General features: G+C 39.2%; 1 protein-coding gene across 2 annotated transcripts in view; it reads right to left on the bottom strand.

Moving 5' to 3' along the window:
* Positions 1–2,155: 2,155 nt before the first annotated feature.
* The window catches only part of HMGCLL1 (3-hydroxy-3-methylglutaryl-CoA lyase like 1), an 86,638-nt gene continuing 65,556 nt past the window's right edge, over positions 2,156–23,237 (bottom strand). For both annotated transcript variants that reach the window (XM_087776885.1, XM_087776886.1), the window contains 2 exons: positions 11,888–12,013; positions 2,156–7,551 (listed from right to left, as the gene is read on the bottom strand). In XM_087776885.1, the coding sequence (XP_087633011.1) occupies positions 7,438–7,551; positions 11,888–12,013 (240 nt within the window). In that variant the 3' untranslated portion in view covers positions 2,156–7,437. The remainder of the gene's footprint in view (positions 7,552–11,887; positions 12,014–23,237) is intronic.

Genomic DNA, 23,237 nt, shown 5'->3' with positions numbered 1-23,237 from the left:
AACATGCATTTCCTCTTTCTTTAGGATCTGCATAAACCCAAAAATTCATTCTTGTTTTGCAATCAAATACTATCTCATTACTAAATCAGCCTTTGGACAAAAAAACAACAGAAAAGTGGAAAGTTGGTTAGTTGGTTAATCAAAACAGTCTCCTTTATCAGTCCAGCAATTTGCAGCATTTAGTTTACCTCCCATCATGTAGGTATTTTGAAAGTAGGATATTAATATTCTTAATCTTAAAACCATAAAGAGGAAAAAGTTCAAACTGAAAATACTGCTGAGAATATGTTCTCATCAGTGTGCATAAAAACATTTCTTTGTATAGGAAATATATTTATGAAGTGAACCCTGTGTTGGTTTTCAGTCCGACTTCAAAAAAACAATGATGCAATGCTGAACCCTGTGTGTTACAAAATTTGAGGAAATCCATTTATATTCTGATTTAACTAATCCTCAGTCATAAAAACATCTCCTGTAACTTTCTGTTTTAGAAACTTTTTGTTTTCTTATTGTCTTACATTTAGATGCTAGGAACTCTCCTCATATATGTGCTTAGAAACACACACACGCACACACACGTAGGTAAAATGTATTTGAAGTGGAAGGTAAGTATGTGAGTTAGTCTGAAAGAAAGCAAGGTATTTAGTAGCTGTTGTGTTGCTTCTGTAATTTTACAGGCTCTCTTCATTAGGGATGACTTTAATGCTTAATGCAAAAGTAAATTTCCTCCATTATACATATAAAATATATTCTTTTGATTTATGTTTCCTAGTGATGCTGGATTTTGTCAATTGTATCTAGGCATTAATTATTAAATAAAGGAATTTCTGCTGGGATTATCTGCATTCAGGTGATCATGATTAGACTCTAGCTGCCTCACAAACAGTTTCATGATGGAAGAAGAAGTAGTATCATAAAAATCTTTTCCTCTGAAGTGAGACATCTGCACCTAATTCCCAGCTGAGGAAAATTAAGTCTCATTGATGACTTGGGATTCCCAGGACATAGGTCATTTTGGGTAAGGACGTGGTGTTCATCCCCTTCCGTTGGAGCTAGGACATCGCAGAGTGAAGAAATGAAGATTGATTGGGCTAGAAGGAGAAAGCATAAATTTTAGCCTTACAAAACTCTCATCTGAAAGGGGGCATACTGGGTTCCACTTTTTTTTCTTTCAAGATTGTTTATGTAGTTTATCTAAAGATTGTTTGAATTAAATGTGTGAAGAGTTTTTGAGACAAATATGCAGGACTAGCTGTTCCTTATGCAGTATTGAAGCTACAAAGCTGTAAAGTCCAAGTCTCCACTGCTCCTGTCTTGCCACAGTGGGTCTTGAATTCTTCAAAAGGAAGATTTTCCTCAGCTGTCTCACCTGTTTGTGAGGTGAGAGAATGGCCTGCTTGGAGACACAGGCATGGACTCAGCCTTTTCAGGCTATTGTTGGAATTGCATCCTGGTACTCCAAGCCAGATGTCAGATCAAACTAGTAACGCCGAAGATGGACGGAAGCAGCACCAACACCAGTCCCAAGATGGTACCTTAAAACAGTGAACACCATGCAGTTCTTTCAAAAAAATTACTGTGGATGTCTTTCCACCAGGGAAAATACTTGGATTCAAGCTTGTGAAGATAACTGTCTGCACCTCATGTTGAGGCACTTCAATGGTAGCATGGGGTAGGAAATTTTACTGTTGACTTTTCCAAGAAAGTTCCCTGATCGACATGCTGATGTTTCAGACCACATGCTGAAGTCACTCAGTCTCCCATGAAGTGTGTAGGGGGTCTTAGACATCACTTAGAGGGCACAGATTTCTACTCTGCAGTGGAACATCTGAAGTTAGATAATGCCTCATTGAATTTTTCAACTCCTACCTCCATTCCTGGCTGTAGCTTTTAATGTTTAGTTAATGGAGGGAAGAAATGTTTCCCTAGTGACTTAGAAGAGATTTGTCAGCTATAAAAGCACACAGGAAAACTGATAAAAAAGGTAATCCTAAGAAAATGCACTCCAAATGGATTACAAGGTAACAAAGTCAACACAGGCGTATGTGTCAGAGTGACAGCTTGTATTTACTAACGCTGTATGTGTGAGCTGGTTAGTCAGAGATGCTGAATCTGGTGTAATACATGAGCATATCAGTTTCAATAAACACTGACATAGATTTTATTTCAGCTTTAACACCACATATTGCAAAATCACAAATGCATTTAACCAAGAGGGTACATGACAATTCTGTAACAAACATATCATCTCTTTGACATCAGTTTCAAAGGACTAAGTTGACTTTGGCTGTAGTCCTTCTGCCTGCTGTGTTATTGCAGCAATGAAGATCAACACTGTGTTACAGCAGGACCGTAGAGAAAAATAATCTTCAAAAATATGACATAACAAAAGAAAAGCATTGATCAGAAAGTCAAGAACTGGAAAGCAAATGTCTTTCATTCAGTTCTCCAGACTGATTCTTCTGTTTAGTCAGTTCTCTAGACATTTCACAATTAATAAAGAAAACTTAAGACAGTCTGAGAAATCATACAGAAATTCAGTGGCAGAGAATCCTCATTTTCAGGTATCACAGTAACTAAACAATATTTCTACTCCTTAAAAATAACTCTGAAAAAATAGGCAGATCTTATATTTTCACACTAAACTCTTTGAAAAAGTATTATTTCATTGCAACAGCACTGATCCCAAACACAGGAATTTTGCCTCACAGACTTGCAGTCTTCATTTTGTGACTCCTTATTACAATAATAAAAGTTTTATGAACTGAAATGACGCTATTAAGAAAGGAAAATTAGCCAAAGCCTCTCTGGACTTATTCACAAGACCAGAATATTCACTTCTTGTTTCCGTAAACTCTGGTTATACATGAAAATGAAACATTAAAGTTCTGGTCTAGAGCCAAGTTGCCCTAAAACATAAAAGTTTAAACTACAAAGCAAGCTGCTGCTGGAAGACATTAGCACTATCCACGTACGGGATCCATGTCATTGCTGTCTTATGAAAGGCACTGAAGAACAATTATGCCCATAACTAATGGAACTGATCAACTTCTCCTCCAAAAAAGCACACCAGCCTTGCCTTTAGAACCATGTAATATCTTGAGCAGCCAAAGAAGCTGGTGTTTGACTTTCTATTGCCAACAACATGGGAAAAAGAAAAACTACTATGAAAGTATTAAAGAAAATTCCACCAACATCACATTGGTCAGCTGTTAAACCTTCACAAGTTCAGACCAGGACACAGACCAAAGACTGCCCTGGGAACTCCAGTTTACATACTCCATGGCCCTGGCACAAGTAAGATGATCTCCATCTTGTTTGGTGAGATCTCTGCAGCGATTTTGATACAGTGAGCTACAGAAGAAAGTCTCCAAAGCACAGAAGTAAATATCTTGGTACATCTAATTTGTCTCTGATAAGACTTGGTGAGCGCAGTCAATGACTACTTTGTCTCTCGCATGGTCTCAAGAGTTTACGCTATCCCCTTTTCAGCATTTACAGAAGACCATCAGCAAAACAGGGAAACAGCATGTCCCCACGTTCCAACAGTGTGATCATGATATTCGGCACTCTGTTGCTTTTTCTGGATACCTTTCAACAAATATATATATAATTTTTATAATGACATAGTAATAAGAACACCTGCTCATGGAAGCCAAACACCTGGATGCAAGCCTTCCGCAGCCAGAGGGTTAAGTCAGGGTGAAGTGACAGCAATGTACTCAGTGGGGGACACTGATAGGGTCTAAAAGAGCAGGCACCATTAGCAATGGGTCACTCTGAATACAAGCATAAAGATTTAGAAAGTCAGAAGCACTGGAGAGCAGTAGCGCCATCCCATGACTTACAGTTCTTGCCATGTTTTTGAAGGGATGTAGTTTCAACCGCTTTATTACGTGCTGAACTCAAAGCTGCCTGTTTTGAGTGATGCATGCTCATGGCGTAGCTACTGATTTAGCCCTTGATCTTAAGGGCAATATATGCCTATTTTGTGAAGCCAAAGATTAGGTGTTAAAATGCTCCGCACAGTCAAAACGATGCCAGCCCAGGAAAGCAGAACAGCAGCACTTTACATGCCTAACAAATCTTAGTAGCAAGAACATGAGATGTCTTAGGATTCTCAGTCACACTACAGGTAAAGACGGATTTTGTGGGGATTGTTCACCTGGACCCACAGGCCTAAATTCATCCCAGGTGGCACTTTTGGCACATAAATGTTGGGTTTTTTTTACTCTGGCTCTATGTTTCTTCCTTCCTTGTAACGATCCTGACAAACAATCCATTTGTTTGTGACCTCCACACTGGATTACTATAACTCACTATGTGGTTGAAGCTGAACGTGCAGGTAAAGCATGGGATCCAGATGTGACTGCTCATCTTTTCCAATGCTCACATCATTATAGAATAACAGACCTGCATTTAAGGCTCTCCACAAGCTCCCAAGTAGTTTCTAAAACAGACCCAATAAAGAACCGAAACATTTTAGGTTGTTCAACCCTATGATTTAATAGGTAACCTGTTTCAGTGCATAGGGACTGTTAAGAGCCTTGGAATTGCAAACCGGACAGCCCAGATGCTGAGAAGCCTAGGATGCACTACACACAGAGGCATATCTGAAAACTCCTCCAGAGTGTAAGGGACTCCTAGTGCCAAAGTTAGTGATCCTTCATGGTAGTTAGGAACACAGATGTCTAGAACTCTCAAAGAACTGAGCAGAGCTAGCTCTTTTATTCTATAGTCTATGTTCTACATAGGTATTTTATTTAACACAAAAGTTGTGGTGGTAGTGAAACCACTCACTTTCATCTAAGATGTTGTAGTTAGTATACTTACCAAAAAAGTGGACAGTATCAATTCAGTTCCTAACTTGGCCTATAGCTGAAGTCTTCACCACCATCTTCAAGGAAAAAACCCTTATCTGTTGCAGAGACTTTTTTTTCTTGCGATCCTTCGGGTTTCAGGAATTTTGAATTCCATCCTACGCAGTGGCACAACTTCACGCAGATTTACTAAAAAGTGTGTTCTTTTTCAGTTCTATATATAGCCTGGTGGTTAGATCCATTGATGAGGACACCAAAAAATGTACGTTTGAATCTCCTCAGGCTGAGTAGCAAGCTAATCTCAGACCAATTGTTTAGCTCAACATTCAGGCTAGTATTTAAAAGGTGGTTTGCATCACAACTACTTTTTTTTTCCAAGGGGTGACTTCACTTTCATTCTGTGAGAACCTCAGTCTTGCTGATGTCGGTTAAACATAGTCACAGGATCTTGGATGGAAGAACACTCATCAGGCCCTACATAAGAACAGCACACTTGAGCTCAAAATGAGCTAATTCTGTGCCTGCACAGAAGCAAACTAAAGAGGAAATTTTATGGTTAAACAGGAAAGTATTGTAGTGTGGTTAGTCACCTTCAGGGGTAAATGGCATCTGAATTATGGAGTCTTGAGGATGTCGATTCTGGCACCTCATTTAGGCTTAACTACTAATTATTAGACTAAGTGCAACCTAAGTACTGCTGCAGATTCCTCACTTCTTTATTGGATCTAATCCATTATGGAATTTTTAAATCTGTGAATGGTTCAAGACCTGGCTTTATTAAAGTCTGTGTTTTGATATATGAACCGTAGTGGCTGCTAAATAACGAAGCCCCAGCTAAAACATAGCAAAATGAGGACAGAGCATTTTCTGTGGTGATCCAACTATTCATTCAGATCAGGCCAAGCAAATCAGAGTGTTCACATCTTTAAGAGTACTTGAAAGTCTTCTCACCAGATATCACAGGAAGGGGTGCAATTTAGTATTTTGGATTGATAGGCAAGATATTTCCTGCCTCACCTAAACATATTTCTTTGCTTATTCTTTGACTCTTATCATGAGAGGAGTGAAACAATGTAGCTTATCTTGGTTTTGACTATCATTACAGCATAAAGAGGATGGATAGAGGTTTTATATCAAGTTTCTAGCTTTGAGTTACCTGGCATGCAAAGTTTGACTTTCTTAAGCTGTGCCAATTCTAAGCTACAGTACTGGCTAAAAGATATCTGAAAAGGTTCACTCTGGAATTTCAAAAGCAAGCTGAGACTCAGCTGTAACTTGGCAGAGTTGAGTTCCAGACAAAAATGATTCAGCCTTTTCCTTCATTACATGTTATCTTTCACTTTCTTTCATCTTACCTTTTTCCAACCTTTCATATTTTAGAGGAAAACCAAGAATATGGAAAAAGATCATACTCCAGGGTTTTGGACTTGCATAGTAACAGGCTATTTTCAGAAAAAATCAAGGTTCAATACACAGAGAATTACAGAAGGATCCTACACAAACAACCAATATCAGTACTGATGTTTCAGACTGAAAAAAATGACAATATTTTCATGGCACATTTGAACAGTTTATAGATAGGATAAGGCTCTTCTTTGAATTTGTCCATTATAGATCTAAAAATGACAATGCAGTTCACTGGCATCTTGCTGAACTAAGACATTGAAAAGTACAGTATCACTATCAGTAGAGCACAAAGAAAAATTTTACGTGGTTCCCTTTGTGTAAGTTAGTCCAGCAGAATATTATTATCCTCAAAAATTCGTGACTTATAAGTGAGAATGTAAATTCATAGACTATAGAATAAAAACCCGAATTGTTCTATGAGACTTTGGACAAAAATTAAGCCCCTTCTACGCTACTACTACTCTGAATGACGGTTGAAAACCTTGCTAATTTTTAATTGTTTCATATAATTAGGTTTTAATAGAGTTGACGAAGAAAAGCAACTACAACAAATTTAACATATGTAACAAATAAGGAAATTTGCATTAGATTTGGAGGATCTGGCAGACTGCCATTCACCACAAAGTCTTGGAACACGATAAAGTCATCCATATACTTAACAGATGTTAAACAAAACAAAAATAAAAAAGTGCTATTGCTAAAAAAATTCTTATGGTGAATTCAGATTTGGCTCAATGTTCATAACACAACTGACTTGACAAATGAAAAGTAAAGATTCAGATAAATAAAACACATAATAGAATGGCCACACACAGTGTGGGATCTCATAAACTACTGCAAATATTTGTACTGTTCTAAAAGTCATCTTGATTAAAAATTAACTATGTATTCACTGCTTTTATTCAGTTTTCCTGAAAAGAACTAAAAGTCAATTTAAAACATGGCAAAATGTCCTGGTGTTCATACATTTTTCTCATCTGTAGAAGTAACTAGCACAGGGTTTTGTACTGCAGTCATTTATTTCTTACTTACAAATCAGACAATTCTTGACAAAACAGTCCAGTCCAGTAACTCTTCCCATAATAAAAAGTTATATACGGGTTCTATTTTGGTTCTGTGCTGAAATGGTTTTCTTATATTTGTTTTCTTGATACAAATGTCCTTGGTCAAGGTAGATGACAAATGTAATTAAGCTGCAAAAGAAATCCATTTAATTGATAGTTCCAGTATTGAAGGAAGCTTGTGCAACCTTTGAGTTTGTTTTCTTGTTCAAAGCTGTACAGATGAAGTTTCCAGCTTCCATCACTGTATAAAGATTTACTCCCTAAAAAAGAGGTGAAAAATATTAAGAATAATAAATGCACATGTTGAAAATGCTCAAACTCCAAGTTTTTTTGCTCCAGGGTCTAATTTTTGCAAACAAAGGGCCTGATTCATGTCATAGGTCAGTAATGAAGATCATTAGAGTTACAATGATGTACACAATAGTTCCAGTTGTTTGGAAGGTTCTGCCATTTTGAGGCTGATTTCTTATCCTATAACAGCAGTGGACTGAATACTCTAGTAATATCTTTCAAACTCAAAAGAATTTGAGATAAAGAACTGGTATAACAACTTGAAGAAGTTAGTTAGAAGAAAAATACAGTGCCTACATATGTGCTGTACTTATTTATCACCCAATGCTAAGAATCTTCATGCTTATAAGTAACCCATTTGCAGCTCAGGAAAACAGAGGAAACACATTTGTATTGGGAACTGAGTTCAGTGAGAAACGGGATCCTGCATTCTCTTGAATAAATATAATCTCCTTCTAGTTCATTTCAATGCAAAATTACAATTTACATTGCTAGCACAACTGAGCAAAAAATTGCAACTGCTTGATCTGCAAAAATGATCTGAAAAAATGTTCCTTGAGCAATCAACTGTTTTTTAACTAACATAAGATACATATCAGTGCTGCTTGATTGCTAAAATGGAATCAGATCACTGATCAAAGAGGAAAAAATACTGCATTGTTGGCCTCCTGGATTACTCATGTAGAGTAAAAGTTTTCGAGTTAGATTGTGTAAGTGATGTAAGTACTTGCTCCAAAGACTGGAATTCAGAAGCCAGTAAAATTCCTGTAGAAGGGATGTGAAAGAGAACTTTGAACTACCAATACACTGAGCAGTCACATAAAACTGGGAGAAGTGTGTCACTCAACATTAAAGGGTACAAGGTATATTGCACCAGAAATAGGCTTTCATAACACTTATGGATTTATGCACTAAAGTTCAGACCAAGACCTGATTTAGATGCTTAATCCTTTAATTGGATCTAGCACTTATTTCCATGTTCTACAGTAAACTTTGCCTTTTTCATTCTTGGAATTGGCTAAAAATGTTAATGAGAATAGAAATTACTTCCCAGAAATGTAATCAAAAATATTTTTAATTTGAAAAAAAAAAAGCTTCAAAGTTTCCAGTCAACTCTAGTATATAGCACCATCTAAAACATATTGTTCAAAGACACGCTTTTATAACTGTCTCATTTTAATACAGCTATAACAAGGGTGATTTCAGCTCATTCTGTTTATCCTTTATTGGTCTTTACTTAGGTTTGGTTTGCAAAGTGCTATTGTACATAACGAAATCTAAGAAGTTCTTAGAGCATCTGTGCTTTTTTTTATTAGGAGGAAATGAGAAACATACCACCATAGACATACTTGGTAGTTAGATTATGGAAGATGGCAAAATAAAAAACCCAAACTATACAAAATTCACATTTTCAGCACTGCATAATGTGATATGTGTTGATAAGAAACATATGTTCACAGTTCACATTCATTAAATGGAATACAAGCATCTTTGCTTTTTACATTGTCTTTCTTATGTCAGTGTTGTGAACCAAAGAGGATTACCACAAGGGCACAAAACCCAGCATTCACAGCATGACTCACAGATGGCAATAGGAAAAGAGTAGTGACAGGTGCTTGTAAGGTTGTTGAGTCAAAATAATATGTCTTCAGATAGATACTCAGAAATGTACTGAAGTGTACTTGGTAACCACTCCATATATCCAAAATGATTCCTGGACACCAAGGAATGAAACCATGAAACACAAAGACAAGTACCTCCAATAGTATCTATGAACTTGGATAAGTGCCTTAAGTTAGAAAAGCTTCTGCCAGAAGGCAAAGTCCTTTAACTCCCATTGACTTCAATTAATTAGTTCTTATTCAGCATTCATAAATACCACGTCTATTATCTCTCTGAACTTCGATTTCAGTGTCAGTAATGTAAGGTCGACAGGACTTAGTCGGTTCTCAGAAAGGCTTGTTGTTTGCCAAGCACTTTGAAGGCATCATAAGCACAAGTACTATTATTGTAATTGCATAGAAGCCATATAGAAACTGTTTTTATAGAAAGTACATGTCTCCTTACAAAGTCACATAAGCATTAATGATCTATGACATAATTATCTCTCCATTACCATGGTACAACCAATAAATCTCTTCGTAGATGGGCTCTGCTAGAAAACTATTTCACATTTAGCCTGCTAGAGATTCATTTCACGTGTCACTTCTTGGTTACGTGTTCTGAAGAACAATATAGAACAAGCAGCAATTATTATTGTGATGTATCATCTAGTCAATCCGAACTCAATAATGTACACTTAAATACTGTCCATCCATTGGTTGACCCTTTAAGTGACATCAGTCAACAAAATGAAAGCTTTAGTGCATAGCTGAGAGGAACATGAGAAAGCTCTCCTTGCAAATGGACAGCATTAGCAATTATAATTTCATTTTGTGCCATTGTAGAAAAAGGGACATATTAATAGATTTTTGCAATAATGATTTTACAGAATTGGCCATGGTACCAAAACCAACCAGCACCGCAAAGACCAAAGCTCATACATTAATGTAATAATTTTGAGGTTCCGTGTCTCTCATCCAATAAACCACTCTTTTCTTAATAGGCCAGAAAAGGGTCAAGGAGCAAAGCCTTGTGTTTTGCTATTGCATAATCTAAACTTTTTTAAAAAGGGAGAACTAAATGTTTGATGGTGATATTCTTATGTCGACGGGATTTGGTATCAACCTTTAGGACAAGCTAGATTTCTGCTTGGACACCAGATCATTAACAGATTAATATATCTTATCCAGAAGCCTGGAACAAGGTATATTTCATTTAATCAGGCTATTTTTATTTAATTGGTTCCTTTTGCTACAAGTCAGTTGGAAAAGCCAATGGGTATTTTGCCCAAGGAAAGACTATACTTAAAGCCTAAGTCTAAGGTGCACAGCAACGTAAAGTGAAATGCGTGATTTCTCCTCCTTACTCCAAAGAACTGTGTTGTTTCAAAAGAATAAACACCTTCTTCCTGAAAAAAGCTACCCCAAAGCATGTATGAACAGTTCAAAACAGAGTCCACTTGTACAATGGACAATTGTGATTAAACCTTTTCTAAACAGGTATCTGACATCTACCCAGAACTCCCTAAGAAGCACATGAAAGCAGGTAAACATTACAGTGAACTCTGTCAGGTACTGAATATGGTGTAACAGTGCTCAGGGGATGTACAATTCAGAAACACGTTCCATGATCCTTTTATGTCAAGGAACTCCGTTGGCATGCATGTCACACTGAACTGCAACCAACAGACAAGTAATAAGCTCCCCAATACCTCAGATCGTTGTATTTCAGACATCAGGCTTTTCAATTCCTTTCTGTGGTAGTTTAAATACAAACCACACACGTTGCAGTTTTGGCAGCTCTTTATATTTTCTCCTTTGAGCTTGACTCTCAAAAGTCTACGTCTAAGTTAAAGGACAAGTCGTTGTATTGCTTGAGTTAGAACAAACTCATTATGCCACATTTCCAGAACAATGATGACCAACAGGAAGACCAAAGAGCGCATTCTTTGAAGAAGGTAGCATTACTTAGTTCCCAGGAATACAGTATAATTAACATGTCAACCAAGCCAGGGATACTAAATGTGTGCTCTTCAAGCATGCATGCTTACTGGCAAGGTTCATTAAAGTGCAGCTCAGTGCAGAAAAGCTGCTTTGCCCTCTCCTCCAAGAACAGGGCTGGAAATAAAAATTACTGTGAAGCCTGCTAGCCAGTAACAGATTTTGTACAATTTTGAAATATATTAAGTGGATACCTGAGAAATAGCAATGTTGTGTGCTTGGGCTCCAAACACCACAATTTTTTTCTACTTTGAAGCCAGAAAAATTGACAACAAATTAATAAGCACTACGAACCACATCCAAAGCTCTGTGAAAAAAGCTGAGGTCCGCTCGGTATTTCCACTGTAGAGCTGATCAGCCTTCTGGGGCAATGTCTACATTAGTGACTTTTTTGTGGTTATTGAGGCAGAGCAATGACTCAAAGCAGTTGCTACTGAGCTCCTCATAGGTCCAGGTAGGGAGAGGGGGGTTATTCAAATTCCTGTCAAATAAGCCAACCAGTTCTACTCTAAATTGCTAGTGAAGATAACATAATTCGTGTTATGTGTCAAACCATGTTAAAGCACTTAGTTTACAAAAACTACTCTTTGCTCCCAATATTTTATTGTACAGCACAAGTAATTTTCCAGTATGTATCGTATGTTTTCTAGAAAAATATTCTTGTTTTCCCTGAAGTCTTAAGTAGAAAGTAAAAATATCTTACTGTATTGATCCCCAGACCATTAAGCATGTATATCACATCCTCTGTGGCTACATTTCCAGTGGCACCTTTTGCATAGGGACAACCACCCAGTCCTGCAACCGATGAATCCACTACAGCAACTCCCATCTGGAAGATAACAACACAAAAATGCAACATCAGCATAGAGTATTATTTATAATTATTCATAAATAGCAGGCTATACTTATTAGTTACCATGGATAAAATACACATTTCTCCACAAATGGATGTGTTTCTCGGAGGAAACTCCTTATAACGGCATTAGTCCTGACATCTTTATAAGGTAAGACTCTTCAAACACAGGATGTGGAACAGAGAACTAACAGTGCATTACATGTGATTGTGGCAGATAAGATGATTGCCATTTTAGAGCCAGAGTTTTATGTTTTTTCTCTCTTTATCTCTGTACATGTTGTTTTTAAGTAGCCTGCATCTATTCCTGCAAAGGCTTAGATGCACCCAAATACAATCAATGCATTTATTCAAATGTGTAATTTTAAGCATATGTATAAGTCTTTGCAAGTTGGAAGTCTTAATATCAGCATCTGATATACGTGTCATCCAAAAGATTTTGGGACATCTACCCTCTAAAATGTGTTTTATATTAATAGCTATTCTTCCACAAAGAATTTCCCTTTTAGCATTTTCTCTCTTCTCATTTTCTTTTCTTTCCTCTTAATTAGACATCATGAATCCACCATGTACATAATCTTTTTGTGCTTCTTTTAGAGGAAGACTATAAGGTATTTTCTCCCAAATTGAATACCACAATGTAAGGAAGAATTAAATTTTCGCAGATCTGTTAAAGAGTTCATGAGTTTAAATCAACTGGAAATAAAAGTTTAAAGAACTTTATCCTGGTGAGTCTGACCCATTGTATATCATATTCAGCAGTCTAAAAGAAAATACAACCCCCAGATTAGCAAATTTCACACCCTAGCACAGTCCTGGAGCAGCACTCAAAAACCTAGTTTTTAAGATGTTTGGAACAACTGAATAGCTTGGATATCATGAAAGTTCTCCATAGATATAGGTTCCAATCTTTGAATATTTTTAAGGGAGTACTTGATGCACAGCATTAAGCTTTCTCATTTAAATTAAGACTTGAAAAAACAGCCAGCTGTCATAAATTCATAATTCTCTGATTTTTATTTTTTTCCTACTGCATCCAAGCTCTTTCCCTCTCCTGATCCTTTCTCAGCATATTCATGACAAAGAATAGTAAACCAGTTACCAACTCTGCCCAACAGATATTAAATTTCCTATGGGATAAAGCCTTCCCTGGGAGACTGGTCAGGGAGGGAAAGGAATCGAGCCTGTGATTGCCACTGACTTGTTTAGTGAGCTCTTGCACCCTCTTCTTTCTGTGATTAGATTGTGAAATAAAGCTGAAATTGGGATTTTTTTTTCTGTTTTAACACGTTAGGTATGTGATCCAGGACACTGGGTCTCCCTTGTTAGAGAAACCTCTTCAGACTTCCCCTTGAAGAAGATTAGACGCCTTTGGAGGTATTCAGGATCTAGAGATAATCAGAGGCAGGCAATGATATTAGGCAGAGAGGTCATCAGATCTTCAAAGAGACCAGCTTCTCTCTACCTTACGCACACTAGAGGGGTTCTCCTCCCCCTAGGGCTAATTTAGGCAGACATACACCAAAAGTTTAGAAGAAGTCAGGCAGACTGAATCAGGGTGCAATCACAGCTCAAATTCAGAACATGATTCCTGTGCAGAAGTTAAGTTTTCAATACTCCAAATTTGACTCTGGGTGCAGAGAGATTCAGAGGTTAAACTATGCCTGTTTACTCACATTTGCAAGTCATTAAGATCAGCTTAGAGGCCTGACTGCACAGCAAGCTGATTTCTGTTGCTCTCCTTCTGAGGGACCTACCTGTCCCCACAAGCTAAGCTGGGAGCCTGAGCTTCTCCTTCACAGCCATGCATACAACTAGCTGGCAAGGCAGGCAAAAGATGATGTCCTGCATGTTGCAGTTTCTAAGTCCCCTTTCCAAATATACCCATCAGTGGTTTTTTTTAGTTCTGAAATAAACTTCCCTAATGTTTTGTTGTATTTGCTTCTAGTTTTAACAGTGCTTCTAGGTTTAACGGTGCTTTCCATAGTTTCATCATTGGCCTTACAGGCTCTTTGAAGTTCCATTTCTGGAGGGCAATAATAAAGAGTAATCCAATGAAGCTTTGTCCCAGGTCCTACTCTCAGGCAGGGAACATTATCTTGAGCTAGGTAGCTGCTCAAAGCCTGTAATAAAGACCTCAAAGGAGCCAAGGTGCATAACTGTGACAGGCAAGACAGTACTGCTTAATATTGCTCACACAATGAGACTCTCTAAGAAGGGATATTGTATGTTAAAGTACACTAATCTGTGAATTATGGAGTGAATCACCAAAGTACATGTTTCACATTTCAGTCACTTGTCGCACACTTTGTTTGTGTAACCCACCGGTCAGAAAATGTGTTATACAACACATCTGTGTCCAATACACAGAGGATATGTGTTTATGATAGCTTTCAACTGGAAATTCTCTCTTTTTGCACCAGCTGCTAAGATTCATACATTTACCCTGGAAGTCATTGCTTCAAGCCCCACGGTGGAAGCTGTTGGGCTTGCAAGTGTCCCTGCAGAAACACACCTAAGGCCTCTTAATAGAAAGACTTAGGGTACAGTGAAGGTCTGGGGAAGAGAAAAGGGAGACTAACATGTAGAAGTGCTGGTATGATACAAGCATGCAACCCACTGCTGTGCCTGCTCTTTCAGGCTGATTTTAAGGTTTCCATCAGAAATTACTGTCTCAGGGATGAAACGGTAGAAGAAAGTGTCCTTCATGGAGTTTTCCCCAGCTGTCAGGTTATGTCATAACTACTAGAGCATTCTTCTTGATGTACTTATTTTCAGTAACTTTTACATAGGGATAAAAGCTATAGTCAAATAATGTGTTGAGGTACATCACAGCTGTTAAAACTCCCAAGGAAGATCAACAGGCTCAGAAACAGCTTTAGTAGCATATAAACAGTCACTTTCTAAACCAAGTGAATTATCTCATGAAACACTTGCCCTTGTGCAAAAATGGGAAAAATATCAACTAAATTGTATTGGTGACAATTAAAATGGCATCTGAAAACAGACAGAAAAGTTTGCCAGTTCAAAGCTGGGGAGAACCTTCTCCTGGGGGGTGTCACCTATATTACTATCAAGAACCTGCTCCAGTCCTTCACAGCGCTCTCACTGTGAGAAAAAACAAGAAACAATATACTGCCAGCATTAAAAGGGTGTGTCTTCTAAAGGCATTGGATATACATACATATTAATTTCTTGAATGCTTGTACAAACACTTGTGATGCCATCATAATTCTGCAGTTGCAGTGCAAGTCTTGTAACACTGGGGTACATGTTGCTTATTATTTTGTTTGTTGACAGTGTTTATGAATACATGGAGGGGTATGGGATACCACAGCAACATAAAGGTAACACGAAAAACACATCTTTGTCTAAGCACATCCTAGTATTGTCAGGCAGCCTCATCTGAGTAAATTCAAACTACCTCCACTGGAAGCTGGAGTGAGCTCAGTCATTTTAGTCATCTATCATACATGCAAGAGCATAAAAGATGATGTCTTCTGCTGGGTAAGCAGTGAGAGCAGTAACGTCCAGATGACAGACAGTGATAGTTGCTCTGTCTTTTAAACCATCGACTATTCTGGCTAAACAGAAAAAGGAGAAAGTCTAGTCACAGCTCTACATCGGTAACATCCTTGGTGTGGCGGCTTTCATCCTAGTACAGCCACTTAAACCATTACTTCCCAGAAACAGTGTATAAACATGTTTATGTGTCTATAATGGTATCTGCATCAGGATGGATTTGCCATTTTAACAGTCAGCCAGTTGTAGACAGGGTCTTGACACAGTGTATATAATACAGCAGCTCTGACTGACCTCCAAATCTGACATGTCTTCAAATCAGTGCTCTTAACATGCAATGAGCAGGTGTCTCTGCCTTTAAGATATTGTCCTTTAAAGTTATCTTCACAACACTTCTGATGTCTACTGCTACATACTGCTATTTCAGCAGCTGGCTCAACTGCATCTGTCTGCTCTTGCATGTGTATGGGCAAACATAATGTGTTTTCTGATTCCTGTGCAGAATCACGGCAGTTCATCTCCAGTGTGGCCCCATTCAAAAAGTCCTTAAATAATCCATACTCCATAACAGTGCTAAAAACAGATGTTGGAAAACATCCTTCAGCAGCACTACTAACTAATTTGGAGCTTAATATTACAGTCCAGCCTGTCCAAGCACAGAGTCTGAAATAGCACCTAATAAATAACTTCTCTGCAAGTTTGAGCAGCTATGAAGCTGTTTTGCTTTTACAGCCACTAAAAGAATAAGGGGCTCTAAAAGAAAAGCTAAAAATTGACATAATGTGTAAAACAAGGCCTCTTCCTTCATCACATGTCCAATATTTGTCAGGTTTTTAAAGGAGATAATGAGTTTCAAGCCTTTCAACAATCTGAGCCTGCAAAACATTCATTGTCAATATGAGATCTTTAAAAAGCCCCCAGTCTTATTGTCACTTCCTGACAGGCGCTAAATTGTGCCGAGATTCATGAGAAGTTGCACTGCAGCTATTTCGTAGGATATGTTGCGGTCAACAGCTCAATGTCCAAGTGGAGACCAGTGACAAGTGGCGTTCCTCAGGGGTTGGTATTGGGACCGGTGCTGTTTGACATCTTTGTCAGCGACATGGACAGTGGGATTGAGCGCACCTTCAGCCAGTTTACCGACGACACTAAGCTGTGTGGTGCGGTTGACACCCTGGAGGGAAGGGATGCCATCCAGAGGGACCTTGACAGACTTGAGAGGTGGGCCTGTGTGAACCTCATGAAGTTCAACAAGGCCAAGTCCAAGGTCCTGCACCTGGGTCACGGCAATCCCAAGCACAAATACAGGCTGGGCTGAGAATGGATTGAGAGCAGCCCTGAGGAGAAGGACTTGGGGGTGTTGGTTGATGATGGTCATGCTCAACATGATGATGGTCATGCTCAACATGACCCAGCAATGTGCGCTGGGGCCCCCAACATAAGAAGGACATGGACCTGTTGGAGTGGGTCCAGAGGAGGGCCACAAGAATGATCAGAGGGTGGGAGCACCTCTCCAGGCTGGCAGAGCTGAGGGGAGATCTTATAGCAGCCTTCCAGTACCTGAAGGGGGCCTACAAGAAAGCTGGAGAGGGACTTTTTACAAGGGAGCATAGTGACAGGACAAGGGGTAATGGCTTTAAACTGAAAGAGGGTAGATTTAGATGAGATATAAGGAAGAAATTCTTCACTTTGAGGGTGGTGAGGCACTGGAACAAGTTGCCCAGAGAAGTTGTGGATGCCCCATCCCTGGAAGCGTTCAAGGCCAGGTTGGATGGGGCTTTGAGCAACCTGGTCTAGTGGAAGGTGTCCCTGCCCATGGCAGGGGGGTTGGAACTGGATGATCTTTAAGATCCCTTCCAACCCAAACCATTCTGTGCTTCTATGATTCTTTATGTCCTAGATGAGCACTCACTGAGCTGCTTACGTGTGTGTGGGTGAACAATGGCTTGGCTTCCAGGACAACTTCAGTGCTCCAATCTTTTTTGACACTTGCGGAGTTTTGATAATCACTAATTTCCTGACACTGGTTCCTGAACACCTTCCAAACTTTAGCTTTGGCTAGCTTTAGCTTACTCTCTAAAGAAGGCAGAAAACTTTTTGCTCCTGTCCCATGTTAACTTCCTAATTCCCCAATGAGAGAGCAAGGAATTAAATTCATCACCTTTGTCAAATAGCCAGTTTTAACAGGAAACCATTATTGCCAGTGAATAATAAATGCTTCATGTTTCTCAGTTTGTTTTACTACGTCCCCATAACTTCTGGTTGGGACAGTCAGTCTCCTTCCTTAATGATCTTTAAACCTGGCTTTCTCTAACAGAAAATTAACTTTGTCCCTCTCTTAAAAATGGCAAGATCAGCATCAGTAACTCCAGAAACTATACACCAGGTCTCTCATAAATTGGGATTTTTTTAAACTATGAGATTTTGAAACCATAGTGTCGAGGATCCAGGTTTACATAAGATGATAGATATTAAACAGGAAAAGATTTGTTGTCCCAGGAAGTTTAGGGCCCACAGCATTGTAAAGTTCAGTACCACAGTGCCTTAAAGATAGGTGCACATAGATATGACAAAATATCAGTATATTAGTTCAGCATTTGTTCAAGGAAGGGAGAAGGAATGGAGGAAGAAGTAAAAGGAGGACCTACATGCATTAGGTCAAAGACTGTGCACACAGAAAGCAGCACAAGACTACTACTTCCAACTGTTTAATCCTGCAGCCCTGCCAGTGCCTAGCTGGCATGGTGTGGTACTGTCCTATTTCTGTGTCTCTCTGCCATCAGTCTGCTACCCACCACTGCTTGGTATGCCATCAGCGAAAACTACTTCTCCTGTAGAGATACAGATAACCATAGAAATATAAATAACTATGTAAGCAGCGCTTTGTAAAGTGGCTGTGCTCATAGAGACCCTTCTGTGAGTTATATTATCAAGTTGTCTACAGTCAAGGTTTGCCACTCCCCATTATTTCAATAAGACAACTATATATAAATAAATATTATTTTAATATTTGAGCAATTGGAAGCATATATTTCTACATATAAGGCAATAAAATGGAAAAACCCTTGAAGTTAACTGCATTTCCTTGTTTCTTTTCCTCTCCAGCCTTGCTAAAGATTAATGCATCACAAAAGGAAACACTACTTTCCAGAGTAAACTCCATCACTACTGACCACAGGGTGTCACTGTTACGTTAAAATCTATAATTTCCCAGTTCATTTAGTTAGAAAATTAATACATTCAATGAAAAAAAAAAATCCTTTTCTCCCGAAACATATTGAGATGCAAGCAATTTGTGGGCAGACGTGCTGCATGAAATAGGTTAATACAGCATTCCTTTAATTTACTGCACACATCTTTTCATATTGCTACTGACACATTTATTATAAGCAAAGCTGGCAATGACATGTAGAGTTAAAATTCCCTAACACTTTCCATCATAAGGCCCTACTTTCAGTTGTTTATTACTTTGTCAGCCTTTAACTGCTGGAGCTTATATTTTCCATGCGTCGTCTCTGCCTCAGGCTGGACTGTTTTGGAAAGTTTTAGTGAAAAATGGGTTGGCCACTTCCGAGAACAAGTTTTGGGGAAGAAAAATGCTTTGTTATGCTAATATTCAATAATTCTAACACGAGTTTCTTGGAGATATTTTTGTAGCTTTGCACTCTCAAATTTGGCACAGGAGAAGTACTGATTTTAAGAGATCACACGGTCTGGACTTAGTTATGAGCTTAGGAAAGTTCCGCCTCATTGTCAGAAACTGATCAGTCTGGTTGCTAAATGCCCAAGGGTCAAGAGAGCAGCAGCTGACCATGCTCTTTCTCTCAACCTCAACAAAGAACTGTGAAGTAATTTCCCTGAAACTGAGCTGGAAAATCTGTGTCTCTGGCTGACAGTGCATCACCTGCACAAAAAACCTCTCACTGGCAGCTCGAGCAGCTGCGATCTGTGTTGCGGATCCAGTTCTTCAGAGAACGTTCATGGATGCTTAGGGGAAACTGATGCCGTTAAACATGAGACGGGTTTTGAGATTTTGAAAAGCTTAGAAAGTCCTAATCAAAATCCTATGCCATAACAAAATTAATACTGGGAAGCAGATGTTCACAAATCACTTTTAGTATTGCCTGTGCAGGCATATTTTGCTCCTTTTATGAATACATGCACTCATTTTTATTTACAAGACAACAGGGGTTTGCTAATTTGGGGTTGTACACAATTCGGGCTGCTCCCTTGCTAAGGATCACAAAACCTGCAGGGGGAGCAGGAGACACATTTCAAGGTCTTGTCGAAACCCATGAAGACGCGATGATCACAGAGCACTGAGTGACTTTCCAGTCTCCCTTCCTTCCCTCCCCAAGCAACCCAGGGCATTGCCAGATTTCCCAGTTCAGCTGCTGCTGACCTGAAGTAAGTACTTATTGCCCTAGATGCTCTTCATCAGAAGTTGCTGCTCTCAAGTAAATCTCTGGTGGTGTAACAGTTTGTCTGCTTGCTGTGAAATAATCTGATCTAAAAATGCAGGATATTAATTTTATAGATTTAAGTCTGGACACAGTCAGAAGACCAGTTAAACAGGTAGAGCAGAGAAGATAATAATCTTGGGATCTGGAAGGAAAGGGGGAACCAGAGAGGAAAGGCAAAGGGCAGCTTCAGGGTAGGCAGGGAGGGAACCGTCTAGTCCGGAGATACAACAACTGCGTCAGGTTGCTTGTGTCCTACAGGCAGCCAGGTGACAACCAGGTTTTTCTCACATGCTACATGCAAGTGTAAATGAATAAAAATAAACCTGAAAATAAACTGAGGGCTTTGAATGGACAGGGAAGACAAAAAGATTTCTTAACTTGATGGTAAAGTTACTGAGGGTTGCTCTGGGAGAGAAAAATTTTGCTGGGACTGGAGAAAGCATGTTTGGAACTGCTGACACTGGAGGTACAATGAAGAAACAAAATCCATTCACTTTGCAAGGGATGGCTCACAGAGGGTAAGTGGGGTAGAGACATACCCACTAAAATGAAATGGCTGAATTATCATAAAGGCTGAATTATGGGACATCAGCTGAGAATGGGTTGAATGAAGGATGGAACCACAGGTAAAAATCAATGTTTGAGATGCAGACTGCAGGGATTGCACTTCACTGTGAGTTACAATACTGAAAAAGGACGGAGTGCTACTATGGAGAACCAGGGAAAGGCACTGATCTAGTATTTGAAGTGCACATGGCAAATGCAGAATGTGTGAATCCATCAATCAAAATGGCAAATCTGACCCAAGCATCACAGTATCTGAAAGGGCTACTTTTTCCGACATTCAGGGAACATATAACCTAGTTCATCTGTCTTGGGTACACCTTTTATTGGTATCTATACCTTATAAAGACACTACAAATTCTTTTGATCTTATTGTTCAGTCCTGGTTAGCTTATGCCAACTCCCAACCCTTCTAGTTACTGGAAGACAAATTTCTGTTGATTCATTCTGCGGCTTAAGCTGGGTGGCCAAAACTGTTCCTGGAGGTCTAATTTCCCTCACTGTGTATAGCCATAACACTTCCAGCATGATGCACCAAGTGGCAGGGGACACCAGTTTGTACCAATGTGAGCAAACAAAATAGGTGGGTAGCAGAAAACATCTATTTTTATAAAATAAATTTGTAGCAATGATGGCTTTTATAAGAAAGTTGGGAAAGCAGAGCAGAACTATTTCATTCCATGGTAGCAGTATGGTATGTCAGCATCAGGGTATCTAAAGGAATGAAATGGTAACAGCATTTAAAATCCCATCTGACTTCAATTCAGCCAGAGCCCTCACACAGCAGCACCTGACTCCCCTAGAGCCAGGAACATCACCCACCCACAAAAACCACTTTGTTTTGACTTTCATTCCCCATATTATCTCTGAAATCACACCCACCTGCCACCCAGTCAGCAAAAATGGGGACCTCCTGTGCATCCCTGGGGCTCATCTCCAGATGTGCTGTGGAGTCCTACAGAAGTATCAGCTCCTTCTCTGGGGATGATCACCCATACAACATGTGTGGTCTTCAAAGCCTGAAAACCACCACTGGCTCCTTGGCATGGAAGCTGGGGAAGCTCAGTGGACCAACACGGGTGGAGGGGACTCCAACATGACATCAAGAATTCTAATGGGTTCTTCAGGGGTCTGAAAATGTATGCTAAGGTCAGCCTCCTCTCTGCATTCCTCTGTGTAGCTAAGATTGATGCCTGTTAGTTCTAGTACAAAGACACTTGCTTCCACAACTAATTCAGCTTCACCCAGTGCTCCCCATGTCAACTGCATAACGAGCTTCCACACTTAGAGTGAAAATACCTTTTCAGATATTAGTGGCTTTTAGTATTGCTCCCACTCACACCTTGACAAGTACACCTACACTTGTTTCTCCTGGATGCAGTGATATACAAAGAGAGGGAGCAGTTGGTAAATATCCTTCATTCCAAGTCTCCCTTGTCTCTGCCACATACCAGCACGTCTGCTAAAGGTTTTGGCTACTATCCCAAACATGATGGCAGTAACAACATATTAAATGATCTGCTGCACATTACAATTTAAAGTAGATGACCACTCCTATCTCATGCTTCCAAGGCTTTTTCTCTGATGTCAGTACCTATGCTTTCCAGAGAGTTGCTCAGGTTACTGTTGTAACTATTATAACATCTTCCTTTGCATTTCACCTATTTAATAGGAATCAAGCTAGGCTAGAGTCAAACTTCTTTTTCCCCCCTTCTCAAGAACCATCCCAGAAAGATTTAGCTGACTTAGAAATGGAGCAGATTCAACAGTGGAGCTAAACTTCCCCCCCATCCAAATACAAATACATCCAATAGTCTAGCAGTGATACTATCCTACCTGGGGCTCAGGTTTTTTCTTCACCTTCCTTCTGAATAAATGTCCTAACTATTGGGTAATGTGGGACACCCAGGCAGTGAACCACAAAACTCCTGCCTATGACTTTTTCTCATTTGAGAACCAAACTGCCCTGTGCTTCACAAACACATGGCAACATCTAAAAGGAAGATCCTGCTGAAGCTTAAGTTTTCAGCTATTTCAGAAACACCAGGATGGTGGTCGGTCCTGTGCATGTCCCTGAGAAACCCAGCCCCTCCCTAACTTCATCTTTGCCCCTCCACTTTTCAATCAGATTTTGCTGCACTTTCAATCTCCTTATGCAACAGCAAGATTTAAAGCTCTAGCAGCGAAGTTCAACTTCTTAGAAAAGTCTGGTATTTTATACAGACTCAGATCTCTTGAAACTCCTCAACTGTATAAAAGTGGATTGGACTAATTTTTACTTTACTGAAATCATTATTCACTGGGAGCTCGCTTGAGCAAGGGCATGGACTTCCAGACTGTATCAGTAGTAGTAGTAGTAGTAGTAGTTGTTCTAACCTGCAGTTGGAGTTCATAGATTTGACTCCTCTTGCAAATCTCAATAACAATCAACGAAATATCAGAATTTATTAATAAGCAGGCAGAAAGAAAAGGAGCTGATTGTATCAGAGAACAAGTCTGTTTTCATCTTTTTAACTGTTGTTATGGTTTTCATCTTTTTGGGGGGAAAAAAAAAAAGCAACAGCTTTGTTAATTCCCAAGGCTACTTATTTTGCAAGAGAAGACACCTGAAGTTTTCTAAAGGAAGTCACACATTTCCAACAGGGTGCATG

The sequence above is a fragment of the Nipponia nippon genome, unplaced genomic scaffold, assembly GCF_047370975.1.
Source record: "Nipponia nippon isolate SJK-2023a ecotype South Korea unplaced genomic scaffold, ASM4737097v1 scaffold_4, whole genome shotgun sequence".
Lineage (NCBI taxonomy): Eukaryota > Metazoa > Chordata > Aves > Pelecaniformes > Threskiornithidae > Nipponia > Nipponia nippon.
Note: the sequence above shows the minus strand (reverse complement) of the source record. Positions and strands in the feature narration are given on the sequence as shown.